The sequence below is a fragment of the Sus scrofa genome, chromosome 15 (genome assembly GCF_000003025.6).
Source record: "Sus scrofa isolate TJ Tabasco breed Duroc chromosome 15, Sscrofa11.1, whole genome shotgun sequence".
Taxonomy (NCBI): Eukaryota; Metazoa; Chordata; class Mammalia; order Artiodactyla; family Suidae; genus Sus; species Sus scrofa.
Window position 1 is genome coordinate 59,742,848 of NC_010457.5, and position 21,276 is coordinate 59,764,123.

The following is a 21,276-nucleotide window of genomic DNA, read 5'->3' on the forward strand; positions in this document are numbered from 1 at the left end:
TGAAAAAACTCAACCCTATAGGCTATATGCTGTATAGTTCCATTGTCTAACATTCTTTTGTGTGTGTGTGTGTGTGTGTCTTTTTGCTCTTTCTTGGGCTGCTCCTGCGGCATATGGAGGTTCCTAGGCTAGGCGTCGAATCGGAGCCATAGCCACCAGCCTACGCCAGAGCCACAGCAACGCGGGATCCGAGCCGCGTCTGCAACCTACACCACAGCTCAGGGCAACGCCGGATCGTTAACCCACTGAGCAAGGGCAGGGATCGAACCCGCAACCTCATGGTTCCTAGTCGGATTCGTTAACCACTGCGCCACGAGGGGAAGTCCCCATTGTATAACATTCTTGAAGAGACAAAACTGAAGAAATGGAGACAGATTAGTGGTTGCAGTGGGGGAGAGGTTGAGGAAGGGGCAAAGGGGGGAGGAAGGAAGGTATGACCATGAAAGTACAGCACAAGGGACCCTTGTAGTGATGGAAATGCTGTGTCTAAGCCATTTCCATGTCAATGTACTGGCTGTAATATGGTGCTAATGTTTCCCAAGATGTTACCCCTGGGGGAAACTGGGTGAAGGGTACATGGGGAAGCCTATATCATTCCTTACAACTACACCTGATTCTCTGATTATCTCAAAAGAAATGTCATTAAAAATGCATCAGAGGAGTTCCCATTGTGACACAGGGGGTTAAGAACCCAACTAGTATCCATGAGGATGTGGGTTCAATCCCTGGCCCCGCTCAGTGGGTTAAGGATCCAGCACTGCCATGAGCTGTGCTGTATGTCACAGACATGGCTCAGATTCTCTGTTGCTGTGGCTAGGACGTAGGCTGTCAGCTGCAGCTCTGATTTGACTCCTAGCCTGGGAACTTCCATATGCCATGGGTGTAGCTCTTAAAAAAAAAAAATCATCAGAGAGTTCCCTAGTGGCTCAGGGATTTAAGGATCCATTGTTGTCACTGCAGCAGCTCAGGTCGCTGCTGTGGTGCGGGTTATATCCCCAGTCCTGGAACTTCTCTCTGTTGCAGGCCCAGCCAAAAAAAAAAAAAAAAAAAAAAAAAAAGAGCATGGGAGGTGGTGGCCACCCCTACTGTTTATCTATTCTGGGAATATGACAGGATGTTCTCAGTTGATGGTGGTTGTAGACAATGTTATGGGGTCCAGCCTCCCAGGCCACACCTCCCTGCCTCAGGATCCTGCTTTCAAGTGGCTCAGCCTCTTTCTCCCATTCTGTCCTGTCTGGGTTTCCAGGCCTTCCTAGGGTTGGTAATGGACTGATGGGACAGCACAGGGAACAGCATGGTAGGATGTGCAGAGCCCTCTGGACATGGTGAGGGTGAGGGAGGCAGAAATACAGTTGATATGCTGAACCTGGGCTCAGATTCAAGTTTTACCTTCTTACTGACCAGGAACGGAGTCAAAGATAGTTCTTTTCTTACCCCCCAAAACAATCACCTCATAAATCCAAACCCGCTCTTTAAGACAATAGAAGGAGAACAACAGGAGACACTAGGGACCAGGGCTGATGCTTCATTTGGAGTCTTTTGCCCTCCACCCTCAAAACACTCAAATGATGTATTAAAATTCTCTGACCAGTGAATGCAGTGTCCCTGGTCAGGAGGTCCTCAGACCTCTTCTGCCTCAGTGATGTCCAGACAGGGACCAGTGGAAATAAGTGGCCCTGGTTTGGGGGAGTACAGGCCTGCCCAGGGGCTGTGGCAGGTGGGTGTGTGGGCTGGGAGGGGGCTTGGGGCAGGGTTGGCACCTGTATTTGTAGCCTCGCAGGACCCTCTGGATGCTGACTGCGGCCTTGTCCAGGGCCTGGCTCCTCTGTACCTCCAGAAGAGTGTCGTGGTTATCCTGAGATGGGATAGTTCTCATCACGTGGCTGCTCGGCCTCACCCCAGCCCCACCCACAGCCGGGGTTCTGTCTCCGGACGTCAGGGTCTCTCAGACTACTCCCACACTGCTCACGGGTGGACAGAGAGGGGAAGGGCCCTCAAGGTGGCTCAGAGCCACCAGGGGCAGCTGCACCCCAGCCCCAATTCAAGAGCTTCCCATCTTAACTCTTTCCTCTTATTAATTCAATCTGGGAAATGTCACTTCTGCTCTGGAAAACCCAAGAGGGGGGCAAAACATTTCTCCAACACTGTATTTTATTTCCCAGAATTCATGAAATGTGCATTTAGCTGTAATATATGCTAGTTTCCGTATAAAATTGTTTCCCCAGCCTTGGAGTTCCCATTGTGGCTCAGCAGTAATGACCCTGACCAGGATCCATGAGGTTGTGGGTTTGATCTCTGGCCTTGCTCAGTGGGTTAAGGATCTGGCATTGCCATGAGCTGTGGTGCAGGTCACAGAGGTGGCTTGGATCTGGCCTTGCTGTGGCTGTGGTGTAGGCTGGCAGCTGCAGCTCCAATTTGATCCCTGCCTGACAATTTCCACATGCTGAGGGCACAGTCCTAAGAAAAAAAACAGAAAAAAAAAAAAAAAACCCAAAACAAAACATTTCCTCAGCTTTTATGTAGTGTCAGATGATGACATGCATTCATCCCAGAGTGGTGACCTTGGGCTCCCCTGCATCCTGGGCCTGGGAGGAAGGGACTGTGGTTGCAGGGCAGAGAGCAGCACTGCCCTTTGGAGCAGATGAGGAGCAGAAGCCTCCATCAGTCCTGAGTCAGGGCACTGGGGACACAGAGATGGACTGGACCCCTGACTGTAGCCTCATGGAGCAGCCAGAGAGGTGGAGGGAAGGCGGGGTGGGCACTCTCCTCCCCTCCTCAGCCCTTGGCCCAGGCTGACCTCGCCGTTGATGCCACACCCTTCTGGGCAGTGCCCTGGGACTTCCCAGAGGTCTTCCCTCTGCTAGCCACACGTCCCCAATGGAGTCTAAGGCCCCTCTGATTTTTCCTTCCTGTCAAGCCCCAGAGTCCCAGCACGGACCTGACCAATGTATGGACAGACGGACAGACTCACTGGAGAGCTAGGGCTGGGCGGACAGACAAGGATGGGTGGGCAGGCTATGGGGGGGAGGGGAGAGAGTGGAGGACTCCGGAAGGGGCAGTGGAAGGAGGGGTAGGATGCCAGGTGGGCTGGCAGAGCGCTGATTCTGGCCCTGATTTTCTTTTCCTCCTCCTCCACCTTGCCCTGCTGACCTACCCAAGGCATGTGAGGCTAGGGGACCTGGACATTCTCTCTCTGTGGCTCTCTGACCCAACTGGCAATCCTGGAGGGCCCCAAGGCCAGCCTTAGAGGCAGGAGGCTGCCTCTGTATGACCTTGAGCCTCCCTGTAAGTTGATGGAGAGGTAGGTGGGAGGTGGTGTGGCTTGTACTAGCCTGCCAAGGGGGAGCTGTCATAGAGTGGGGGCAGCGTCAACACTGCCTCCTTCCATGAAACTCTGTCCCTCCAGGGAAAGTGGAAGTGGGCTTCCCCAGGTCTGATTATCATCGGGGTTGGGGGTTGGGGGATGGGGGCAGTGGGAAACTCCCTCAGCTCCTTCTTGCTCTGGCCCTGTGGCTTGGAGGCAGCCTCACCTGCTCAGGGTTGCCCTCCTCAGAGAAGATTTCCACAGGCTGGGCTGGGCTCTCCCTGGGATCTCCTGCCTTCAGTCCCCCTAGCGTGGCTGCTTTCTACAACCAGGGTGTCTCGAGGGCAGGGCACCAAACCAGACTCCACACGCTTCAGGAGGCTGAGGACCAGTACGTTCAGGGTCTCACCTTGAGAAAAATTTTGGTCTTTCCCACTTTCCAGTCTTTGTCTGTCCCCAGCCACATTTCAGCAATACGCAGGGCCATCTGGCGAAACTTGTCCCGAAGCTGCCAAAGAGAGACAGGAGTGGCTCTATGGAGTCATGCAGAAGGCTGAGGCCCCACCTCAGGGGTTCCCTAGGGCTTGGGGTCTTTCTGCTCTCACAGGTGTCACCATCAGGGTCTGCTGGGCCAGGGCACAGGGCACCCTGGGTCACGGGTGGGACCCAGGGGAGCACCCAGGGCCCGGGACCACCAGACCACCATACCTTGCAGTGTGGCTGTGCGGCATGGGCAGCGCAAACTTTAAGATGGCTGAGTGTTTGGGGAAGGATAAGAAGGACCTCCTGCTCCCTGGCCACACATCATCTCTGTGACATTCTGCCACACGAGAGTGTTCGCTCTAAATTGTGGCTGTTTCTAGAAGGAACATATTCAGCCACTAGCCTCATCTAGAGATGGTAAGGAGGAACAGGGGTCATTTCAAAGCTTGGAGTCCAGGAGGCCCCTGGGCATCAGAAGGGCAGTCGGCTTGGAACTGGGGGCGTTCAGGGCGCACAGAGGCGGCGGGGTTCTGAGGATGTGCACGCCGCCTCTTGGGACCTGCGGTCAGGCGGCAGGGACCCACACCTCCTTGCGCACGGCGCTGGGCAGCAGGACGCGGAACCTCTGCGAGAACTCCTCGAAAGAGTAGCGGATGGGGAAGCCGGACTTGCGGATGTGCACGGTCTCCATCATCCCCGAGTAGCGCAGCTGCCGGATACACAGTTCCCTGTCGAAGAGCTGCGGGCATAGAGGTGAAGGGTTGTTGAAGCGCTGTTCCCTTTCCTTCCCTCTGCCACCACCCGTCTGGCTGTCCCCAGATGCAGGAGAATGAAACAAATGCTTGGTTTTATTAACATTCTCTTTTGAAGAGACATATTTGGTTGAAGTCGCTGAAAAGTCCTGGCAGGGTTTCCAAGGAGATAAAAGTTGATAACCCATGGACGGGACATCCACAGGAACGCCAAATAGTTCCCTCATTCTCAGGATATCCAAAGTAAGATGGATATAGAAAGGTTTTTGAGGAGTTCCCTTGTAGAGCAGCGGGTTAAGGATCCAGCCTGTAGCAGCTAGGGTCGACGCTGCAGTGCGGAGTCAATACCCAGCCCAGGAACTTCCACATGCCACAGCATGGCCGAAAAAAAAATTTTTTTTTCTTTGCATATGTCACGTTTAAAATATTTTTTAAAAAATATATTTTTTATTTTATTTATTTATTTATTTGTCTTTTCTGTCTTTTCTAGGGCTGCACCCGCGGCATGCAGAGGTTCCCAGGCTAGGGGTAAAATTGGAGTTATAGCCACCAACCTATGCCACAGCCACAGCAATGCAGGATCCGAGCTGCGTCTGCAACCTACACCACAGCTCACAACAAAGCCGTATCCTTAACCCACTGAGTGAGGCCAGGGATCGAACCCAAAACCTCATGGTTCCTAGTTGAATTTGTTAACTACTGAGCCATGATGGGAACTCCTAAGAAATATATTTTTAAATGCCCCCAAACAATGATCCCAAAGAATGCTGCTTCCTCCTGGCCTTGTCTACGTTGGGGTGGTCACTGCCCCTGAAGTCCTTTCAGCTGGGGCACCATCTTGCCTCCCACACTCTAGTGGAAGGAAGAAGTACATTTCCTAGCTAGAGTCAGAAAATATTCTAGTTTATAGCACTGAGAACTATATCTAGTCACTTGTGATGGAACATGGTGGAGGATAATGTGAGAAAAAGAATGTATATATGCGTACATGTGACTGGGTCACTCTGCTGTACAGTAGAAAATTGGCAGAACACTGCAAACCAACTATAACAGAAAAAGTAAAAATCATTTTTTAAAAAAAAGGAAAAGGAGTTCCCGTCATGGCGCAACAGAAACGAATCCGACTATGAACCATGAGGTTGCAGGTTCGATCCCTGGCCTCGGTCAGTGGGTTATGGATCTGGCATTGCCGTGAGCCGTTAGTGTAGGTCACAGATTCGGCTCGGATCCTGCATGGCTGTGGCTGTGGCATAGGCTGGCAGCCATAGCTCTGATTGGACCCCTAGCCTGGGAACCTCCATATACTGTGGGTACAGCTCTAAAAAGCAAAAAAAAAAAAAAAAAAAAAAAAAGGAAAATATTCTAGTTAACTTAGCCCTTAGTCCTTTCTCCTGAGATGATTGTGGCTGACAGAGGAATTTGGCCATGATGTTTTGTACAGGGATATGAGGTTTCAGCCATGACCCCAAGATTCTGAATGGCTGGGACCGCCCCCTCTGCTTCCAGTCAGGAGTGTGTCGGAACTAGGGGCACACCCTGCAACCTGGCAAGCCCACCAGCAAACAGTTACCCACATAGAGACATGGAGGGCCACATAGGCAACACTTATGAGATCAAGGACCACTAGTTTGGGGCAACTAGTTAGCTCCCATTTATTAAGTGTTTGCCTGTGGGCCTCGTGTTCCTCCTTTATTTATTTGATTTATTCATTTATTTTGTCTTTGTAGGGAACCACATATGGAGGTTCCCAGGCTAGGGGTCCAATTGGAGCCATTGCTGCCAGCCTATACCACAGCCACAGCAATACCAGACCCGAGCTGCGTCTGCAACCTACACCACAGCTTGCAGCAATGTGGGATCCCACTGAGCGAGGCCAGGGATCAAACCTGCAACCTCATGGTTTGTAGTTGGATTCCTCATGGTTCCTAGTCAGGTTTGTTTCCACCGTGCCACCACGGGAACTCCTGGTGTTTCTCCTTTAATCTTTACAACAGCCCTACCTGGTTGGGTAACTTAGCTCCAATTTAAAGGTGCCTGAGGCTCAGGGTATACTCCTAGGTGACTGAGCCAGGGTTCCAAACCTGAGTCTGCCTGGCCCCTTACCAGGTTCTCCTATACTTGCAAAGCAGCTCCCATCTCCAAGAACAGTCTCAGCCAGAGGCACCCACCAAAGCTGAGCATGAACCTTAGGCCCCCACCTATGGACGTGAGCAGGGGGTCTCTGGGAGCACAGTTACTGCCTAACATCTGTGTATTGTACCTTTAAGGAATATACATTTTAGATTTCCTGGGACAGCCTGAATTTCATATAATTTTATACTTTTCAAAAAGGTACTTCATTTACATATATATATATATAGAGAGAGAGAGAGAGGGAGAGGGAGAGGGAGAGGGAGAAGAGAGAGACAGAGAGACAGAGAGACAGAGAGACAGAGACAGAGACAGAGACAGAGAGAGGGAGAGAGAGAGAGTCATCTTATCTCCTTTCAGATGGCATCTCCCAGTTCCTGGAATCTTGTATTTCAGCCTCTGGGTAGGATTCCCAAGCCCACAGGTCAGGGGCTGGGCAGGCACAGCAGGCTCCCACCCCACCCCACCCCACCCCAGATAAAGCTACATCTCGGCCACCAACAGTTGCCATAAGCAACAGTGGATCCTTAAGCCACTGAGCATCCTTAACCCATGTAGCAAGGCCAGGGATTGAACTCATATCCTCATGGACATTATGTCAGGTTCTTAACCCACTGAGCCACAATGGGAACTCTGCTGCCCCTTATTGAGTGTGGTTTAGTTATGCAGAGGTGGCATGTGCAATCCTTGTCACCCCCTGCAGGCAGGTAGATTCTGAATTTACAGAGGAGAAAAGTGAGACTCAGAAAAGCAACACACCTGGCCTAGTACACAGCAGGTAAATGGCAGGGCTGAGGTCTGGGTAATCCATTGCCCTGAAGGTCACTGACCTTCCAGTGGCCTAGATTAGTCACCTCGCCTCAGTGTCCTCATCCATACAGTGGGGGCAGATAGCTCTTAAAGCTGCCCAGGCACTGGTGAAGGGAGTGACATAACCCAGATGCCATTAGATGTCCCTGCCCTGCCTGTGGGTAGCCCCAGCCTCCCCGCATTACCAGTGGCTTCTTGTACTCATTGGGTTTGATGCAGCGGACGAAGTAGGGCTGGCAGTTGGTCAGGATTTTCATCAGCTTGTCCAGGGACTGTTTGAACTGGCTGGCCAAGGTGGAGGGCCGCTTGCCGGAGTCTGAGGACTGTAGGCAGAAGCAAAGGGCACAAAGAGGAGGCTGTGGAGCTCAGCCTGGGGCACAGCTGACCCACGGCACAATGAGGGCTTCTCCCCAGGTCCCAGAGGTGGGCCAGGCTACATTCATCCAGTCGCTCATTCATTCATCCATCACAGGTTCCCCAAATGCCTACTGTGTGCAGGTGCCCAGCTAGACACTGGGAACCCAGAGGCAACTAAGACAGGGCAAGCCTTCTGTCTGGGGTGGGGCTCCCCAAGTGAGGTGCACAAGAGGATGCACCAGGGTGAGGAGAGAATGTTAGAATTCCCATTGTTCACTTTTTTTTTTTTGGTCATTTCAGGGCTGCACCCACGGCATATGGAATTTCCCAGGCTAGGGGTCAAGCTGGAGCTGCAGCTGCTGGCCTACACCACAGCCACAGCAGCGTCAGATCCAAGCTGTGTCTGTGACATACACCACAGGTCATGGCAACACTTGGATCCTTAACCCACTGAGGAATCAAACCCGTGTCCTCGTGGATACTAGTCAGATTCATTACTCCTGAGCCACAATGGGAACTCTCCACAGTTCACTTTTTAACTTCCCATTCTATTTTCAGTTCTTATATAGGTTTTATATTTTATTATTATTATTACTATTTTTGCTTTTTAGGGCCCCACCTGTGGCATATGGACATTCCCAGGCAAAGGGGTTGAATCAGAGCTGCAGCTGCCAGCCTACATCACAGCCACAGCAACACCAGATCCGAGCTGCATCTTCGACCTACACCATAGCTCATAGCAATGCCAGATCCTTAACACACTTAGGCCAGGGATCAAACCTGCATCCTCATGGATACTAGTCAGGTTTATTACTCCCTGAGCCATAATGGGAACTCCTATATGCTTTTTTGAATGTTTTATACTGTACATTGTAAACATGGTAGTAAATGTTGTCCTGGTTTATAAAATAATGTGCATTTCCCTCCACTGTCATCCCGTTTCCTGAAACCTGCAGGACACATTCAGGGCCAGGACGAGACTGGTCTCTGGCCTCAGCTGTGGAGAGTCCAGCCTGGCTCCGTGAATGCAGAGGGTCTAGCCCAGCTTCACTGGTTCCAGCCCTGGACAACCTGCACAACCTCTCCGCTCTTTGCTGCCTCCCCTGGCTACCCTGCATGTGGTCGTGCTGTGGCCTCTAGGGGGCTCATCCACTTCTGTTTAAGTTATTAATTTCTCTATTGGTTTCTCTGTGTGTTTTGTGGGTGTGTGTGTTATGTTTAGTTGTGTGGTATGTGCAGTTCTGTGTTTGGTATGTGGTGTGTGTGTGGACAGGTATGGTATATGAGGGGGTGGAATGTGGTATGTGTAGTGTGTGGCATGTGGGGTGTGAGTGTATGTTGTGTGTGTGTGTGGTGTGCGGGCTCTGTGGGGAATATTGTGTGTGTGGTTTGTGGAATGTGTGTGTGTGTGTGAAGGGGTAAGGTATGTGAGGGGGTGGTATGTGGGGTGTGTGTGTATGTGGTGAATGTGTGAGGGGGTGGTATGTGGGGTGAGGAGGGTATGTGTGTGTGTGTGATATGTGGGTAGGGTGTGAATGTGGTGTGTGTGTGTGTATAGTATGTGGGGTGGGGGTATGTATGTGTGTGCATGTGGGGGGGTGTGTGGTATGTGTGGTGGGGAGGGTATATGTGTGTGGTGTGTGTGGGGTGTGTGTGTGTTGTGGTGGCAGCAGCACTGAGGCCGCTGGCCAGGGAGGTGGGGAGCAGAGAGCCCCTGGTGCTCCTCAGAGCAGCCTGGCACATCCTGACAGGGTGGGAGTCTGCCCACCCACTGCTGGCCGTGCCTTCACCCCTTAACAGTGACTGCGAGTCATCTAACGAGGAGCTCTGCTACCCCTGGGCAGGAAGATGAGGCCAGCTCAGTGGCTCAGGAACCGTGGGTGCTGGCACCCCTCCCCCTCACAGTACACAGAGGTGCCCTTGACCTTTCATCATCCCCACCCCCACCTCTGCAGGAGCTCCTGAGGCTTTGGAGCCCAGGGCCCACGTGGCACAGGCTGGGAAGCAGGCAGAGTCCTGTGCCTGTAACCCAGTGCTGCCCCCAAAGAAAGAGCAGCCTGTTTCCAGTCACCTCTGTGTCCTGACTGAGAAACCCAGGCAGTGGGGCCTCCCCGAGCCTTTCTGAGCCCCATGGCCCAGGGTGGAGTACCCAGGGCACTGGTGGGGCGCCCAGAGCCCACCTTGAAGAGCCGGCTGCCCGCATTCGCCTGGATGATGGTCCCCAGACCCCGCTTGGTCTCCACTGACTCCAGCCTGAATATCTCCCGCAGGAACTTGTTTTGGGAGGAGTAGACCAGGGTGAGGATGTCCTCGCTCAGCACATCCCGATTCTTCTCCAGGAAGCCTATGGGGAAGCACAGCCCCGCACCGAGCTCAGCCGCAGCTGCCAACTCGGCCCATAACACAGGATGGCACCCACTGCCTCCGCCCAGCACCGAGTCATGTCATATCCACATCCAAACCCTGCAGCCCCCACAACCCACCATTCCCACTGCACCCCCATCCAGGCTGCGGCCAGTCCTGATTCCTCTGCCTGCCTCCTGCCCCTCCCTGCCTGCCCGGTCCCTCTGTCCCCAGGGACCTTCCTGAGGCCTGGGGTGAACCTGCTGGTGTGTCCATCTCTTCCCCAGGGCCTGCGCCCCACCCCAGGGGGTCTCTCCTCCTCAACCCCCAAGGCCTGTGGCCTCCACAAGTTCCTCCTCAGGCCCTCTTTCCTCCTAACCCACCCAGTCTGACCCCGTCTTGTGCTTCAAGGCCAGCTCAAGAGTCAACTATTCCAAGAGGCTCCCCTGGCCCACACATGGGGAGAGGGGCCCTCCTCAGGGCTCCTGTCTGCCCTGTGTGACCCTTCCCCTGGGCCCTGTCCCTTGGCTCAGAGATGGTCTGAGGACTTCCCATCTCCACCAGCCATGGCTCCCTAAGTGGACTGTGGCAGGAGCAAGTCCATCCCTCGCAGCAGTCCCAGCCGTCACTGCCATAGCCAAATACTCCCAGGAACCGATGAGCAGCACAGCGGACAGAGTGTCTGTTCAGTGTGCGGTTTAGATCTCCCCAGGGTGGGCCTGAGGGCAGTCATCAGAGCTCTAAATTTCTGGGAGACCCTGGGCAAGTCTGATTAAGGCAGTTGCTCATTCACAAAAAAGAGCTATAAAAAGAAGACAAGGAGGAGTTCCTGTTGTGGCTCAGCCGATTAAGAACCTGACACAATGTCCCTGAGGACCTGGGTCCGATCCCTGGTCACAATCAGTGGGTTAAGGATGTGGCGTTGCTGTGAGCTGCAGCCTAGCTTGCAGATGCAGCTCGGATCTGGTGTTGCTATGGCTGTAGTGTAGGCTGGCAGCTGCAGCTCCGATTCAACCTGGGAACTTCCGTATGTCGCGGGAGCAGCCCTAAAAAGAAACAAACAAACAAACAAACAAACAAACAAACAAAAAACCCAAAACAAAATGAAGACAAAGAAAAAGAGAAAGTGAAAAGGCTTCCCCATCCCAGAATTCCTGAAAATCTGGTGGCCCGCTCACATCTGGAGAGTTTGCAATCTGCAGAGGAAGGCCTGGCCGCTCTTGCCCAGAGGCCTGCCTTTCCCCACCTGGCCAGTCTGCACAGGAGCTGCCACTTCAGAATGCCCCTGTGGAGCCAGCAAGGGGACAGTAGATGCTTTGCTCTTCCTGGAAGTCCAAGGTGGAAAAAGGAAAGAAATGAAACACCATTTGGTTTCCTGGCATCAAGAATGGGGGATGAGGAGTTCCTGTTGAGGCTTGGTGGGCTACGAACCCAGCTAGCATCCATGGAGACTCAGGTTCAAACCCTGGCCTCGATCAGTGGGTTAAAGGATCCAGCGTTGCCGTGAGCTGTGGTGTAGGTCACAGACAGGGGTCAGATCTGATGTTGCTGTTGCTGTGGTGTAGGCCGGCACCTGCAGCTCCTACTTGACCCCTAGCCTGGGAACTTCCATATACCACATGTATAGCCCTAAAAAGAAAGAAAGAAAGAAAGAAACAAACAAACAAAGAATGGGAGAGGAGGGTGACTTGCTGATTATGAGGTCCCAAGATATATTTCCCTCCTCATCGAGCTGCCTCTTGGAAATAAATGTGTGCCTGTAGGCAGTGTGAGCACGTGTGTGCTTTGACAGAGTAGTTTTTGGAGTGAAGCCTATCTGTAACTCACTGAGAAGACCCCGAGGGCTTGGAGGTCCAAAGCCCCTCTAACCAGCCCCGCTCCAGGCCTTGGAAGGGCCTGGTAGGGCCAGGGGTCCCTCTAGCCTCAGGACTGAGCCTCCAGAAATCAAGGAGGGCAGTGTATGGGCAGAGCTGTTTGTCCTCAAAATCCATACGTTGAAGCCCTAAGCCCCAGTTTATCAGGATGTGACTATGTGGAGACAGGGCCTTTAAAGAGGTAATGAAGTTACAATGAGGCTGTTTTAGGGAGTTCCCATTGTTGCAGAGAGGAAACAAATCTGACCTGTATCCATGAGGTACGGACTCAATCCCTAGCCTCACTTAGTGGATTAAGGATCTGGTGTTGCCATGAGCTGTGGTGTAGGCCTGCAGCTACAGCTCAGATTTGCCCCCTAGCCTGGGAACCTCCATATGCCATGTGTCTGGCCCTAAAAAGACAAAGCAAACAAACAAAAAAACCCAAAACTGGAGTTCCTGTCGTGGCTCAGTGGTTAATGAACCTGACCAGTATCCATGAGGACTCAGGTTGGCTCCCTGGCCTTGCTCAATGGGTTAGGGATCCAGCGTTGCCATGAGCTGTGGTATAAGTCGCAGCCTCGGCTTGGATCCCACACTGCTGTGCCTGTGTAGCCAGCGGCTACAGCTCTGATTTGACCCCTAGACTGGGAACCTCCATGTGCCACAAGTGCAGCCCTAATGAGACAAAAAAAAAAAAAAAAAAAAAAGGCAAAACTAAAACTTGGCCTTGAGTAGCCCTTGGAAGTTGGGATGCTCTGTGTCTTTGTGTTCCGGGATTCTGATGTCCTCCTAGTTCTGCTCTCTTCTTCTCGGAAGAGCCCCAAAGCCAAGATGTGGTGGGAACTATGAAGAAGCCACATACCTCCCACCTCCGGTCCTTGTTTCTCCAACAGAAATAATCCCTGAACCTTCCAACACCTCCCATCTGTGTAAGCATACCACCCCTCCTACTGCCTCGTCCTCCATCTGGGAACATCCCTGCCTTGGAGTTTCCAGTTAAACAGACCAGAGCAGCTCTTGTTTCTCCATATGAGCCCCACAGAGTGACACTGTGACCCTCTGCCCTGTTTTTCTTCTAAGCACACCAGCAGGTTGACCACCTCAGGCCTTTATTTCTCCAATCAAAACCACGCTGACCTTATCTCAACATACACAAAATTGGACCTGCTTAAAGTTCAAAACTTCTGTGGTTTTTTTCCTTTGTCTTTTTGTCGGGCCACTCCCGCGGCATATGGAGGTTACCAGGCTAGGGGTCGAATCGGAGCTGTAGCCACCGGCCTCCACCAGAGCCACAGCAACGCGGGATCCGAGTCATGTCTGCGACCCACACCACAGCTCATGGCTATGCCGGAGCTTTAACACTGAGCAAGGCCAGGGATGGAACCCACAACCTCGTGGTTCCTAGTCGGATTCGTTAACCACTGAGCCACAACGGGAACTCCAAAACTTCCATGCTTCTAAGGACACTATCAAGAAAGCGAAGAGATGTCCCACAGAATAGGAGAAAATATTTGCAAGTTATATATCTGATAAGAGACATAATAATAATAATAAGTACGATTAGCATTTGCTGGTAAGGAGCTGGAGAAATTGGAAACTTCATACGTTGCTGATGGGAATATAAAATGGTGTGACTACTTTGGAAAATGGTTTGGTGCTTATTCCACCAGAATGTTAAACAGAATTACCATATGACCCAGTAATTCCTCTCCTGAGTATATACCCCAAAGAAGTGAAAACATGTCCACATAAAAACTTGTATGTTACTTGTATGTGTGAGTGTTAATAGCAACATTATGTAATAACTCAAACTGGAAACAACCCAAATATCTATCAATTGATGAAGGGATAAACAAAATATTGCATATTTGTACAGTGGAATATTGTACTGCAATCTAAAGAAACAAAGTACGGAACATGCTACAATGTGGATGAACCTTGAAAACATGATGCAAAGTGAAAGAAGCCAGTCACAAAGGCCCCATAGTGTATGATTCCATTCATGTGAAATGTCTAGAAGGCAAATCCATAGAGACAGAAATTAGTGGTTGCCTAGGGTTGGGGAGAGATGAGGAGTGACCACTAATGGAAGTTTCTTTTTGGGGTGATGCAAATATTCTAAAGCCGTGCAACAGCTATACAATTCTATGGATATAGCAGAAATTTGTAGACTTAAAATGGGTGAATGATATAGTATGTGAAATTATCTCTCAATAGAACTATTATCAACAAAGCAAAACACAAACAAATATGCATGGCCCATTGCATTCCCTCTGGCCCATTGCTAGCTCTGCAAAATGACCTAATCCCCTCGGCCTTCCTTCCATGCCCCCCCCCCTTCCCCGGAGTGCTCTGGATTTGGAAGGAAGGGGCTGTGGAGAGGGGCAGCACCTACCTTCTGTCTGGTAGTACACCTCGCCAGCGAAATGGGCAATGCCAAATCGAGCATCATGGATGTTCTTGGGCTGCAGGAAGGCCTTGTTTTTGGCGTGGACACTCTTCAGTTTTTGCAGCAAGGTGGTGTCTGTCCCCTGGAAGAATGGATGCCCATGGGCTGAGGTCCCAGAGTGAAGCCACAGGGAAGCCAGCTAGCACATCCCCAAGTCTCAGGGGCTCCCTCAAGGGGACAAAGGAACTGGACTCAGAATGACTGAGGGCCTTTCTATAAGAAAGCAAACGGATGCCCAAGGATCAGTCATTTGGGGCAGTGGATGAGGGCCGAGGTGGGAGAAGAGACTGGGTCTGCAGACCCTTAGTGCCAGTTCTCCTACTGCACCCTTCCCTATGAATGCCCAGAGATTGGAGCGTCTCCCTTCTCTGGATCAGAGTTCTTACTGACTACATTTGAGGGTCCATCCCCCCAAGAATAGGCAGAGTCCTTTGAAGTGAGAATGAAAGTGTTTCTCTGTCTCTCACTCTTGGCAACCCTTGGCTCCAAGTCTTAATAAGCTCCCTCCTTTTTTTTTTTGTCATTTTAGGGCTGCACCTGTGGCATATGGATGTGCCCAGGCCAAGAGTAAAAATCGGAGCTACAGCTGCTGGCCTATATCACAGCCACAGCAATGTCAGATCTGAGCATATGCTGTGACCTATGCCGCAGCTTGTGGCAATGGCTGATCCTTAACCTACTGAGCGAGGCCTGGGATCGAACCCACATCCTCATGGATACTAGTCAGGTTTGTAATCCTCTGAGCCACAAGGGGAACTCCAACAAGCCCCCTCTTGGGGTGTGGTCCTGAATCTAAATAATCAGTGATGAAATGCCGCTCTGCTGGGGCATGGAAGTGAGGGTAGAGTCAGGTGCCTTCCTGCAGGAGGAAGGCCCTGAAAGAGAGGAAGAAGAATTAGGCTGGAGCTGATCTGCTAAACCCTGGCAGAGGTTCCAGCTGCTCTGGAGCTTCCCATGCATGAGGTCTCCACCTGAGGGTCAGCAGGCCTGGGGGTGCACCTGTGGGAAGTGGCTCTCTTCATCCAGGAGGGATATGATGCTCATGGGCTTGAGGGCCAGCAGGTCCAGGGTGGGCCGGTTGTCGGTGTAGTGGATGTAGTCCCAGGCGATGTTCTCGGCACGGTACTCCTCTTGCTCCACAGTGAACACGTGTTGCACGAAGAGCTGCTGCAGGTGCTCGTTGGCTAGGTTGATGCATAGCTGCTCAAAGCTGTGGGGGAAGCACCATACCAGGCAGGGCAGGGTTGGCTCAGTCGCTGATGCAGCCAGCCATTGGCGCATAGCCACATGTGTGTGCCCATGGTGCACACCCCCAAACATGCACACATGCTGACATGCAGCATCCCTCTTCCCCTGCCTCCACCTCCATCACCTTCTCTGCCACATGGCAAACAAGGAGGCTCTGCATATCATCTAGTTCCTGCAATGTCTCCTTGCAGTTCCCTGCAGGGTCCTCTGCCAGGCCTGTCTATCCTGACCCAGAGACAATCCCTGGGGGACCAAGTGTCCTGTTGCAGCCCCAGCCCTATGGGCAAATGGCCCTGGTATTAAAACAAGCTTCTTGAGACTCAGTGTTGATGGCTGGGCTCCTTTGCATCAACCAGACATATTCCCTACCTCCACTCCAGTCCTCCAACCTGCTCTTCCTCCTGGGTTCCCCACCTTGGGAAATGGCCCCTCCATTCATCACCCCTGGCTCAGGTCAAAAACCTGTAGTCATATTTGACATCCCTGTCTCCCTCCTCTCCAGTTCCACTCAGTTGCCAAAGTCTGGTCCATGCTCTCTCCCACACAGCACCTGATCTGCTTCCTTCTTTTCACCTCAGCTGCTGCTACCTTAATCTAGGCCACCCTTCTTCCTCACCTGGAGCACAGCAACAACCTTCTCACTGTCTTCCCGCCTCCAGCCTCACCCCTCCAATCGCTCTCCACAGCCACTAGAGGGAGCTTTCTGACGTGCAGATCTGACTCCGCCCTCCCTGCTGCTTGGAATCCTTGGGGGTGGTTGTTTTCAGGATCCAGAGACAGTGACACAGTAGAAAGCCTGCCCTTCTCTGCCAGGGAGTGGCCACTATCACTCTGGGCTTCCAGGGAGGTGAAGGTACCTCACCCTTCTCTACCTCTGCTCCACACATGTAAGGTCCTTCCCTCCTCCTCTGACATGCTCCCTCTGCTCATCCTTCCCATCTCACTCAGGTGTTTCTTCCTCAAGACAGGCTTCCTATTTATGTAAAACCTCATGGTAACTGACACTGGTTGTTTGAGGTCTACGAACCCCAAAGAGTTGACACAGTGCCTGGAGAGCATTCGATGAACCCTTGCAGAAGGTGGGATGGGTGAATGGGTGCTGTGTGACACAGCAAGGCCCCTTCCTGTGGCCCCCAGACTGCGGCCCTGTCACAAACTCAGCCCCTGCCTCCTTCACAGAGGAAGGAATGGCCAGATCCTCCACAACCAACTACTTATCCACCAGCTCGGTCTTCAAAGCTGTGCTTGATTTGAGCAACCGCCTCTCTCAGGGCTGGAAACCAATGGTTGCAATCACTTTTAGCTTACTATGAGCTGGTCCCCGTGTTAGGGGACCATTGACTGAAACCACCCACCTTGGCCAGGCAGGATAATAGCCCTTGCATGAGCTGCCTCACAGCAGGAAGCCTTGATAAGGAACAGGGTGCTGCCCTGAAGACTAACCTGGAGGATTTGGGAGGGGCCAGTAGGAGGGAGGAGATGAACAACCTCCCAGGATTGTTGGAGCTGGAATCCATCTTGGCTGAGAGGTGTGTTCATCACCAAGAAGGACCCTGAACCAGACCAAGAATGGGTGGAGCAAGATGATCAGCCAGGAGTTCCTGATGTGGCACAGTGGAAACAAATCCAACTAGGAACCACGAGATTGTAGGTTCGAACCCTGGCCTCGCTCAGTGGGTTAAGGATCTGGCATTGCAGTGAGCTGTGGTATAGGTTGCAGATGTGGCTTGGATTTGGTGTTGGCTATGGCTGTGGCTGTGGTGTAGGCTGGCAGCTGTAGCTCTGATTCAACCCCTAGCCTGGGAACCTCCATATGCTGTGAATGTGGCCCTAAAAAGCAAAAAAAAAAAAAAAAAAAAAAAAAAATGATCGGCTGGCCATTTTATGGGAGGCTAACACTTTCCTATAAAACCAGAGACTGTGAGCCAGGTGACAGAGCAGTTCTCCTGGGGTCCCTCACCCTGATGGTCTCTGCCCGGGCACCCCTTTATAATAAAGTCTTTTCCTTTGTCAGTATGTGTGTCTCTGTGGACAATTCATTTCTGAGTGTTAGACAGAACACGTGCTCAGGCCTGGAAGGGTACCCCTTCCTGCAACACCAGGAGGCTGAAATCCCAGTGTGCTTGAATTTGGTATGGCTGTGTCTGGATAATCCTGGCCAAGGGGTCTTCTCAGATAAATCAGCTGCCTAGGGCAGAGGCATGCCAAGGTCAGGCCAGCCCATTGGCTTCTCTGACAGTGCCCAGAGGTATCCATTTGGAACTGAACCCAAGCAGGATGCTGTGGGACCCTTCTGGGTACAAAAGCCCCCAGTTTCTTGTTTGTAAAAAAAAAAGGGCTTCCATCTCTTAGGCCTTTTTGAGTTCCAAACAGCAGAGATATGACAGAATGCAGGTTCCTCCTTTTGGGGAATACATAACAATCCAATGTATCTCCTGAGTTGTTCTGCAGAACCTGAGATCCTAAGATCCCTGCCCAGGTAGAGGGTGGTGACTCCATGCTGACCACAAGCACAAAGACCCCAGACTGGTTGGAACCAAAAGGTGGATGATTAAGATTCTCTAAACATCACCCTGTTACCTCACCACCAAGAAGAAAGCCCACAAGCCGATTGTGTACCCTGCAACTCTCACCCTTAAAGTTGCCTTTAAAAACCCTTCCCTGAAAACCATCAGGGAGTTTGTGTTTTGAGCATGGGCTGCCCATTCTCCTTTCTTGGCCGTGCAATAAACACTGTGCTTTCCTTTACCACAACCTGGTGTCAGTAGATTGACTCTGTTGCACATTAGGTGAGCAGACCTGAAATCAGTTGGGTAATAGAACCAGTCCTACGCTCCATCCCGCCCAGTCCTTTAAGTGAATCAGACTCTCCGCCCAAGTAAGCTAGGTCTTATGTAGGGCAATTCTTTCTTGCCTGTCCCCCTGTCCTCAATTTCTCATCTGAACTCCTCTGGCCACTTGATAATGCCCCAGAGCATCATCTCTCCTTATCTGGCTCCCCTCATCACCCCTCTCCACCCCCAGCCCTGGCCTTCATCACAGTTTCAGCTGGGAATTACTTTTCTGATCTGCCTCATGCCTCCAGCTCTACATCCTACAACTGAGCAGGGCCCTGTGGGGCTCCTGGGTACAAGCCTTTCTGTGTCCCTCCTTTCTTGTTTTTAGGGAAAAAGCTTCAGCCTCCATGACCTTCCCTGAGTTCCAGAGGTAGGTTCAAACAGTTGCTCATCAGGGAAGGCAGGGAATGCAGAGACCAGGGAGGAGGAGAGACAATAGTGCAGCCTTGGGGCAGGGATCTGGTTCCTCTTCAGAGAATATAACAATATCTTTGAGTTCTTCTGTAGAACTAAAACCTCCAACAAATGAAAACCAGAGAGGACCACCACCAGAACCAGTCCTGGGGCCAATAAATACTAACTTTGAGGAAGAATGAAAGCTTGCATCTACCCTGATCCTTAGCCCTGTTTTCCATTCCCAAACTATAAAACCACCTCCTAATCTCTCCCAAGGGAGGGCACAGTGTTTAGGGCATTAGGTGCTGAGGCCTCTTTTGCCAGGCAAAGCAATAAAGCTTTTTATTTTTCTTTGTGCACAACTCTGTCTCCATGTTTCTATTTGGCACCGCTGTACAGAGGCCAAGTTTCAGCATCAAGCTTCCGGAAGTGTCAGAAGTGTCTGGCCTCGCCTTACCCCTGCCAAACTGAAAAGTCAGGGATAGACCACAAATCCCTTCCTTTCCCCCATTACCTAATATAATATCCTACCTAAAGATGCAGTTGAATCAATGTTATTGATTTTCACCTTACCCACATATAATTCACTCTAGTTCATGAGGAGAGTGGATGGTTCAAGAGGGGTAACAAATGCTGGGGGCTCAGCCTGACTCTCAGGGATGCTTTTCTAGACACGTTGTAGATGCCAGGGGATGCACACGGACCACCTCACTGAGGAAAGACCCCGGCCTGCTAAGGGGCTCATCCTGGCATCTGTGAGCAAAATGGCTTTCCTCCGGGCCAGCTCAGAGAGGAGCTGAGCTTATCTTCCATTTTCTGAGAGCAGGTATACTAAGCTCCATATTTATTTATTTATTTATTTTGCTTTTTAGGGCCACATCCATGACATACTGAAGTTCCCAGGCTAGGGGTCAAATCAGAGCTGCAGCGGCTGGCCTACACCACAGCCACAGCAATGCCAGATCCCAGCCTTGTCTGCAACCTACCACTAATGCTGGATCCTTAACTCACTGAGCAAGGCCAGGGGTCAAACACATATCCTCATGGATACTAATTGGGTTTGTTACCACCAAGCCACAATAGGAACTCTTCCGTACCTATTTTTCTGGAAATTTTCAAAGCCAAATATGTCCAGGAGGCCAATGGTCTTTCGCACATTTTTGGGGTCCTGATCAGGTGGCGTGAAAATTGCAGCATTGATTTTTCCGACAATCCATAGGAAGAGGTGTCCATAAATGCCCTGAGGAGACATGGGGTGGAGACCACAGGCTTTAACGCACAGAGGAAATTCCTCTGGAAAGACTGCAGGCACACGGCATCTCATCAACCTACTGGGACTAACATCCCTACTTTAAGGCAGGAAACCAAGCCTGGAGAGGCTGGGAGCCCACAGTCGCCAGGCAGGTGACTGGTACAGTTGGGACTTTCCCAGCTGTCTCTGCCCATTCCCAGTGTCCACCCACAAGGCAAGGAACTGTGCTTAATAGAGACACACAGGCCCCTTCTCCCACATCTCCACACCTTGACGAAGGCATCTCTTCGGTCTGCAGCTTGTACAAGGTTCAGGGGCCTGGTGACAAACTCCCCACGGACGGTGATGGAGTGCCTGATCAGACAGTTTCGGAGTGCCTGGTCCTTCACCTGGAAGGTGGGTGGGGGCTGGCATCACAGCTGATGGAGCAGGGCCTGGCCCCAAAATTTCTCTCCTGACCAAACACCCTGAGGTGCCAAGACCTGAGAGTGGGAGATGCCTGTGACTGGGGTCAGAGTCAAGATGCTGGGCAGGGCCCAGTCCAGGGTCAGTCTGAGAACTGGGGTATCAGTGTTTGGAAAGGACACACAAGCTGGGTGGGCCCCAAGCATGCTGGCTGCTTCATTGAACAGTCAAGTGCTGGTCTCCTGGTGCTGGGTCCACCATTGGGTGGTCCCTGGAAAACAAATGGGCAGAGAGGGCTCCAAGGCCAGGCCATGGACATCGGGAGACACCTCGGCTGAAGTCACTCCTGCCTGGAGATTGAAGGCCCAAGGGAGAAAAATGAACATAGATGGAGTTGCTCCCACCATGTAGGGAAAACCGAGCCATGTGGAAGTTTTCTAAGAACCCGGAATCACATGGAGAACATTAGCAACAAGATGTGCCTACTGATAGGTTCCCAGGGAAGTGTAACAGAATCCACCCCATCGGAGTTCCCGTGGTGGCGCAGTGGTTAACAAATCCAACTGGGAACCATGTTGTTGCAGGTTTGATCCCTGGCCTTGCTCAGTGGGTTAACGATCCGGCGTTGCCGTGAGCCGTGGTGTTGGTTGCGGA

General features: G+C 51.7%; 1 protein-coding gene across 2 annotated transcripts in view; it reads right to left on the minus strand.

Moving 5' to 3' along the window:
- Positions 1–21,276, minus strand: part of MYO7B (myosin VIIB) — a 93,127-nt gene that overhangs the window by 32,910 nt on the left and 38,941 nt on the right. For both annotated transcript variants that reach the window (XM_021076153.1, XM_021076154.1), the window contains 9 exons: positions 20,487–20,606; positions 20,063–20,205; positions 15,484–15,694; positions 14,431–14,566; positions 10,017–10,180; positions 7,665–7,802; positions 4,374–4,526; positions 3,714–3,812; positions 1,761–1,855 (listed from right to left, as the gene is read on the minus strand). In XM_021076153.1, coding sequence (XP_020931812.1) covers positions 1,761–1,855; positions 3,714–3,812; positions 4,374–4,526; positions 7,665–7,802; positions 10,017–10,180; positions 14,431–14,566; positions 15,484–15,694; positions 20,063–20,205; positions 20,487–20,606 — 1,259 coding nt within the window. The remainder of the gene's footprint in view (positions 1–1,760; positions 1,856–3,713; positions 3,813–4,373; positions 4,527–7,664; positions 7,803–10,016; positions 10,181–14,430; positions 14,567–15,483; positions 15,695–20,062; positions 20,206–20,486; positions 20,607–21,276) is intronic.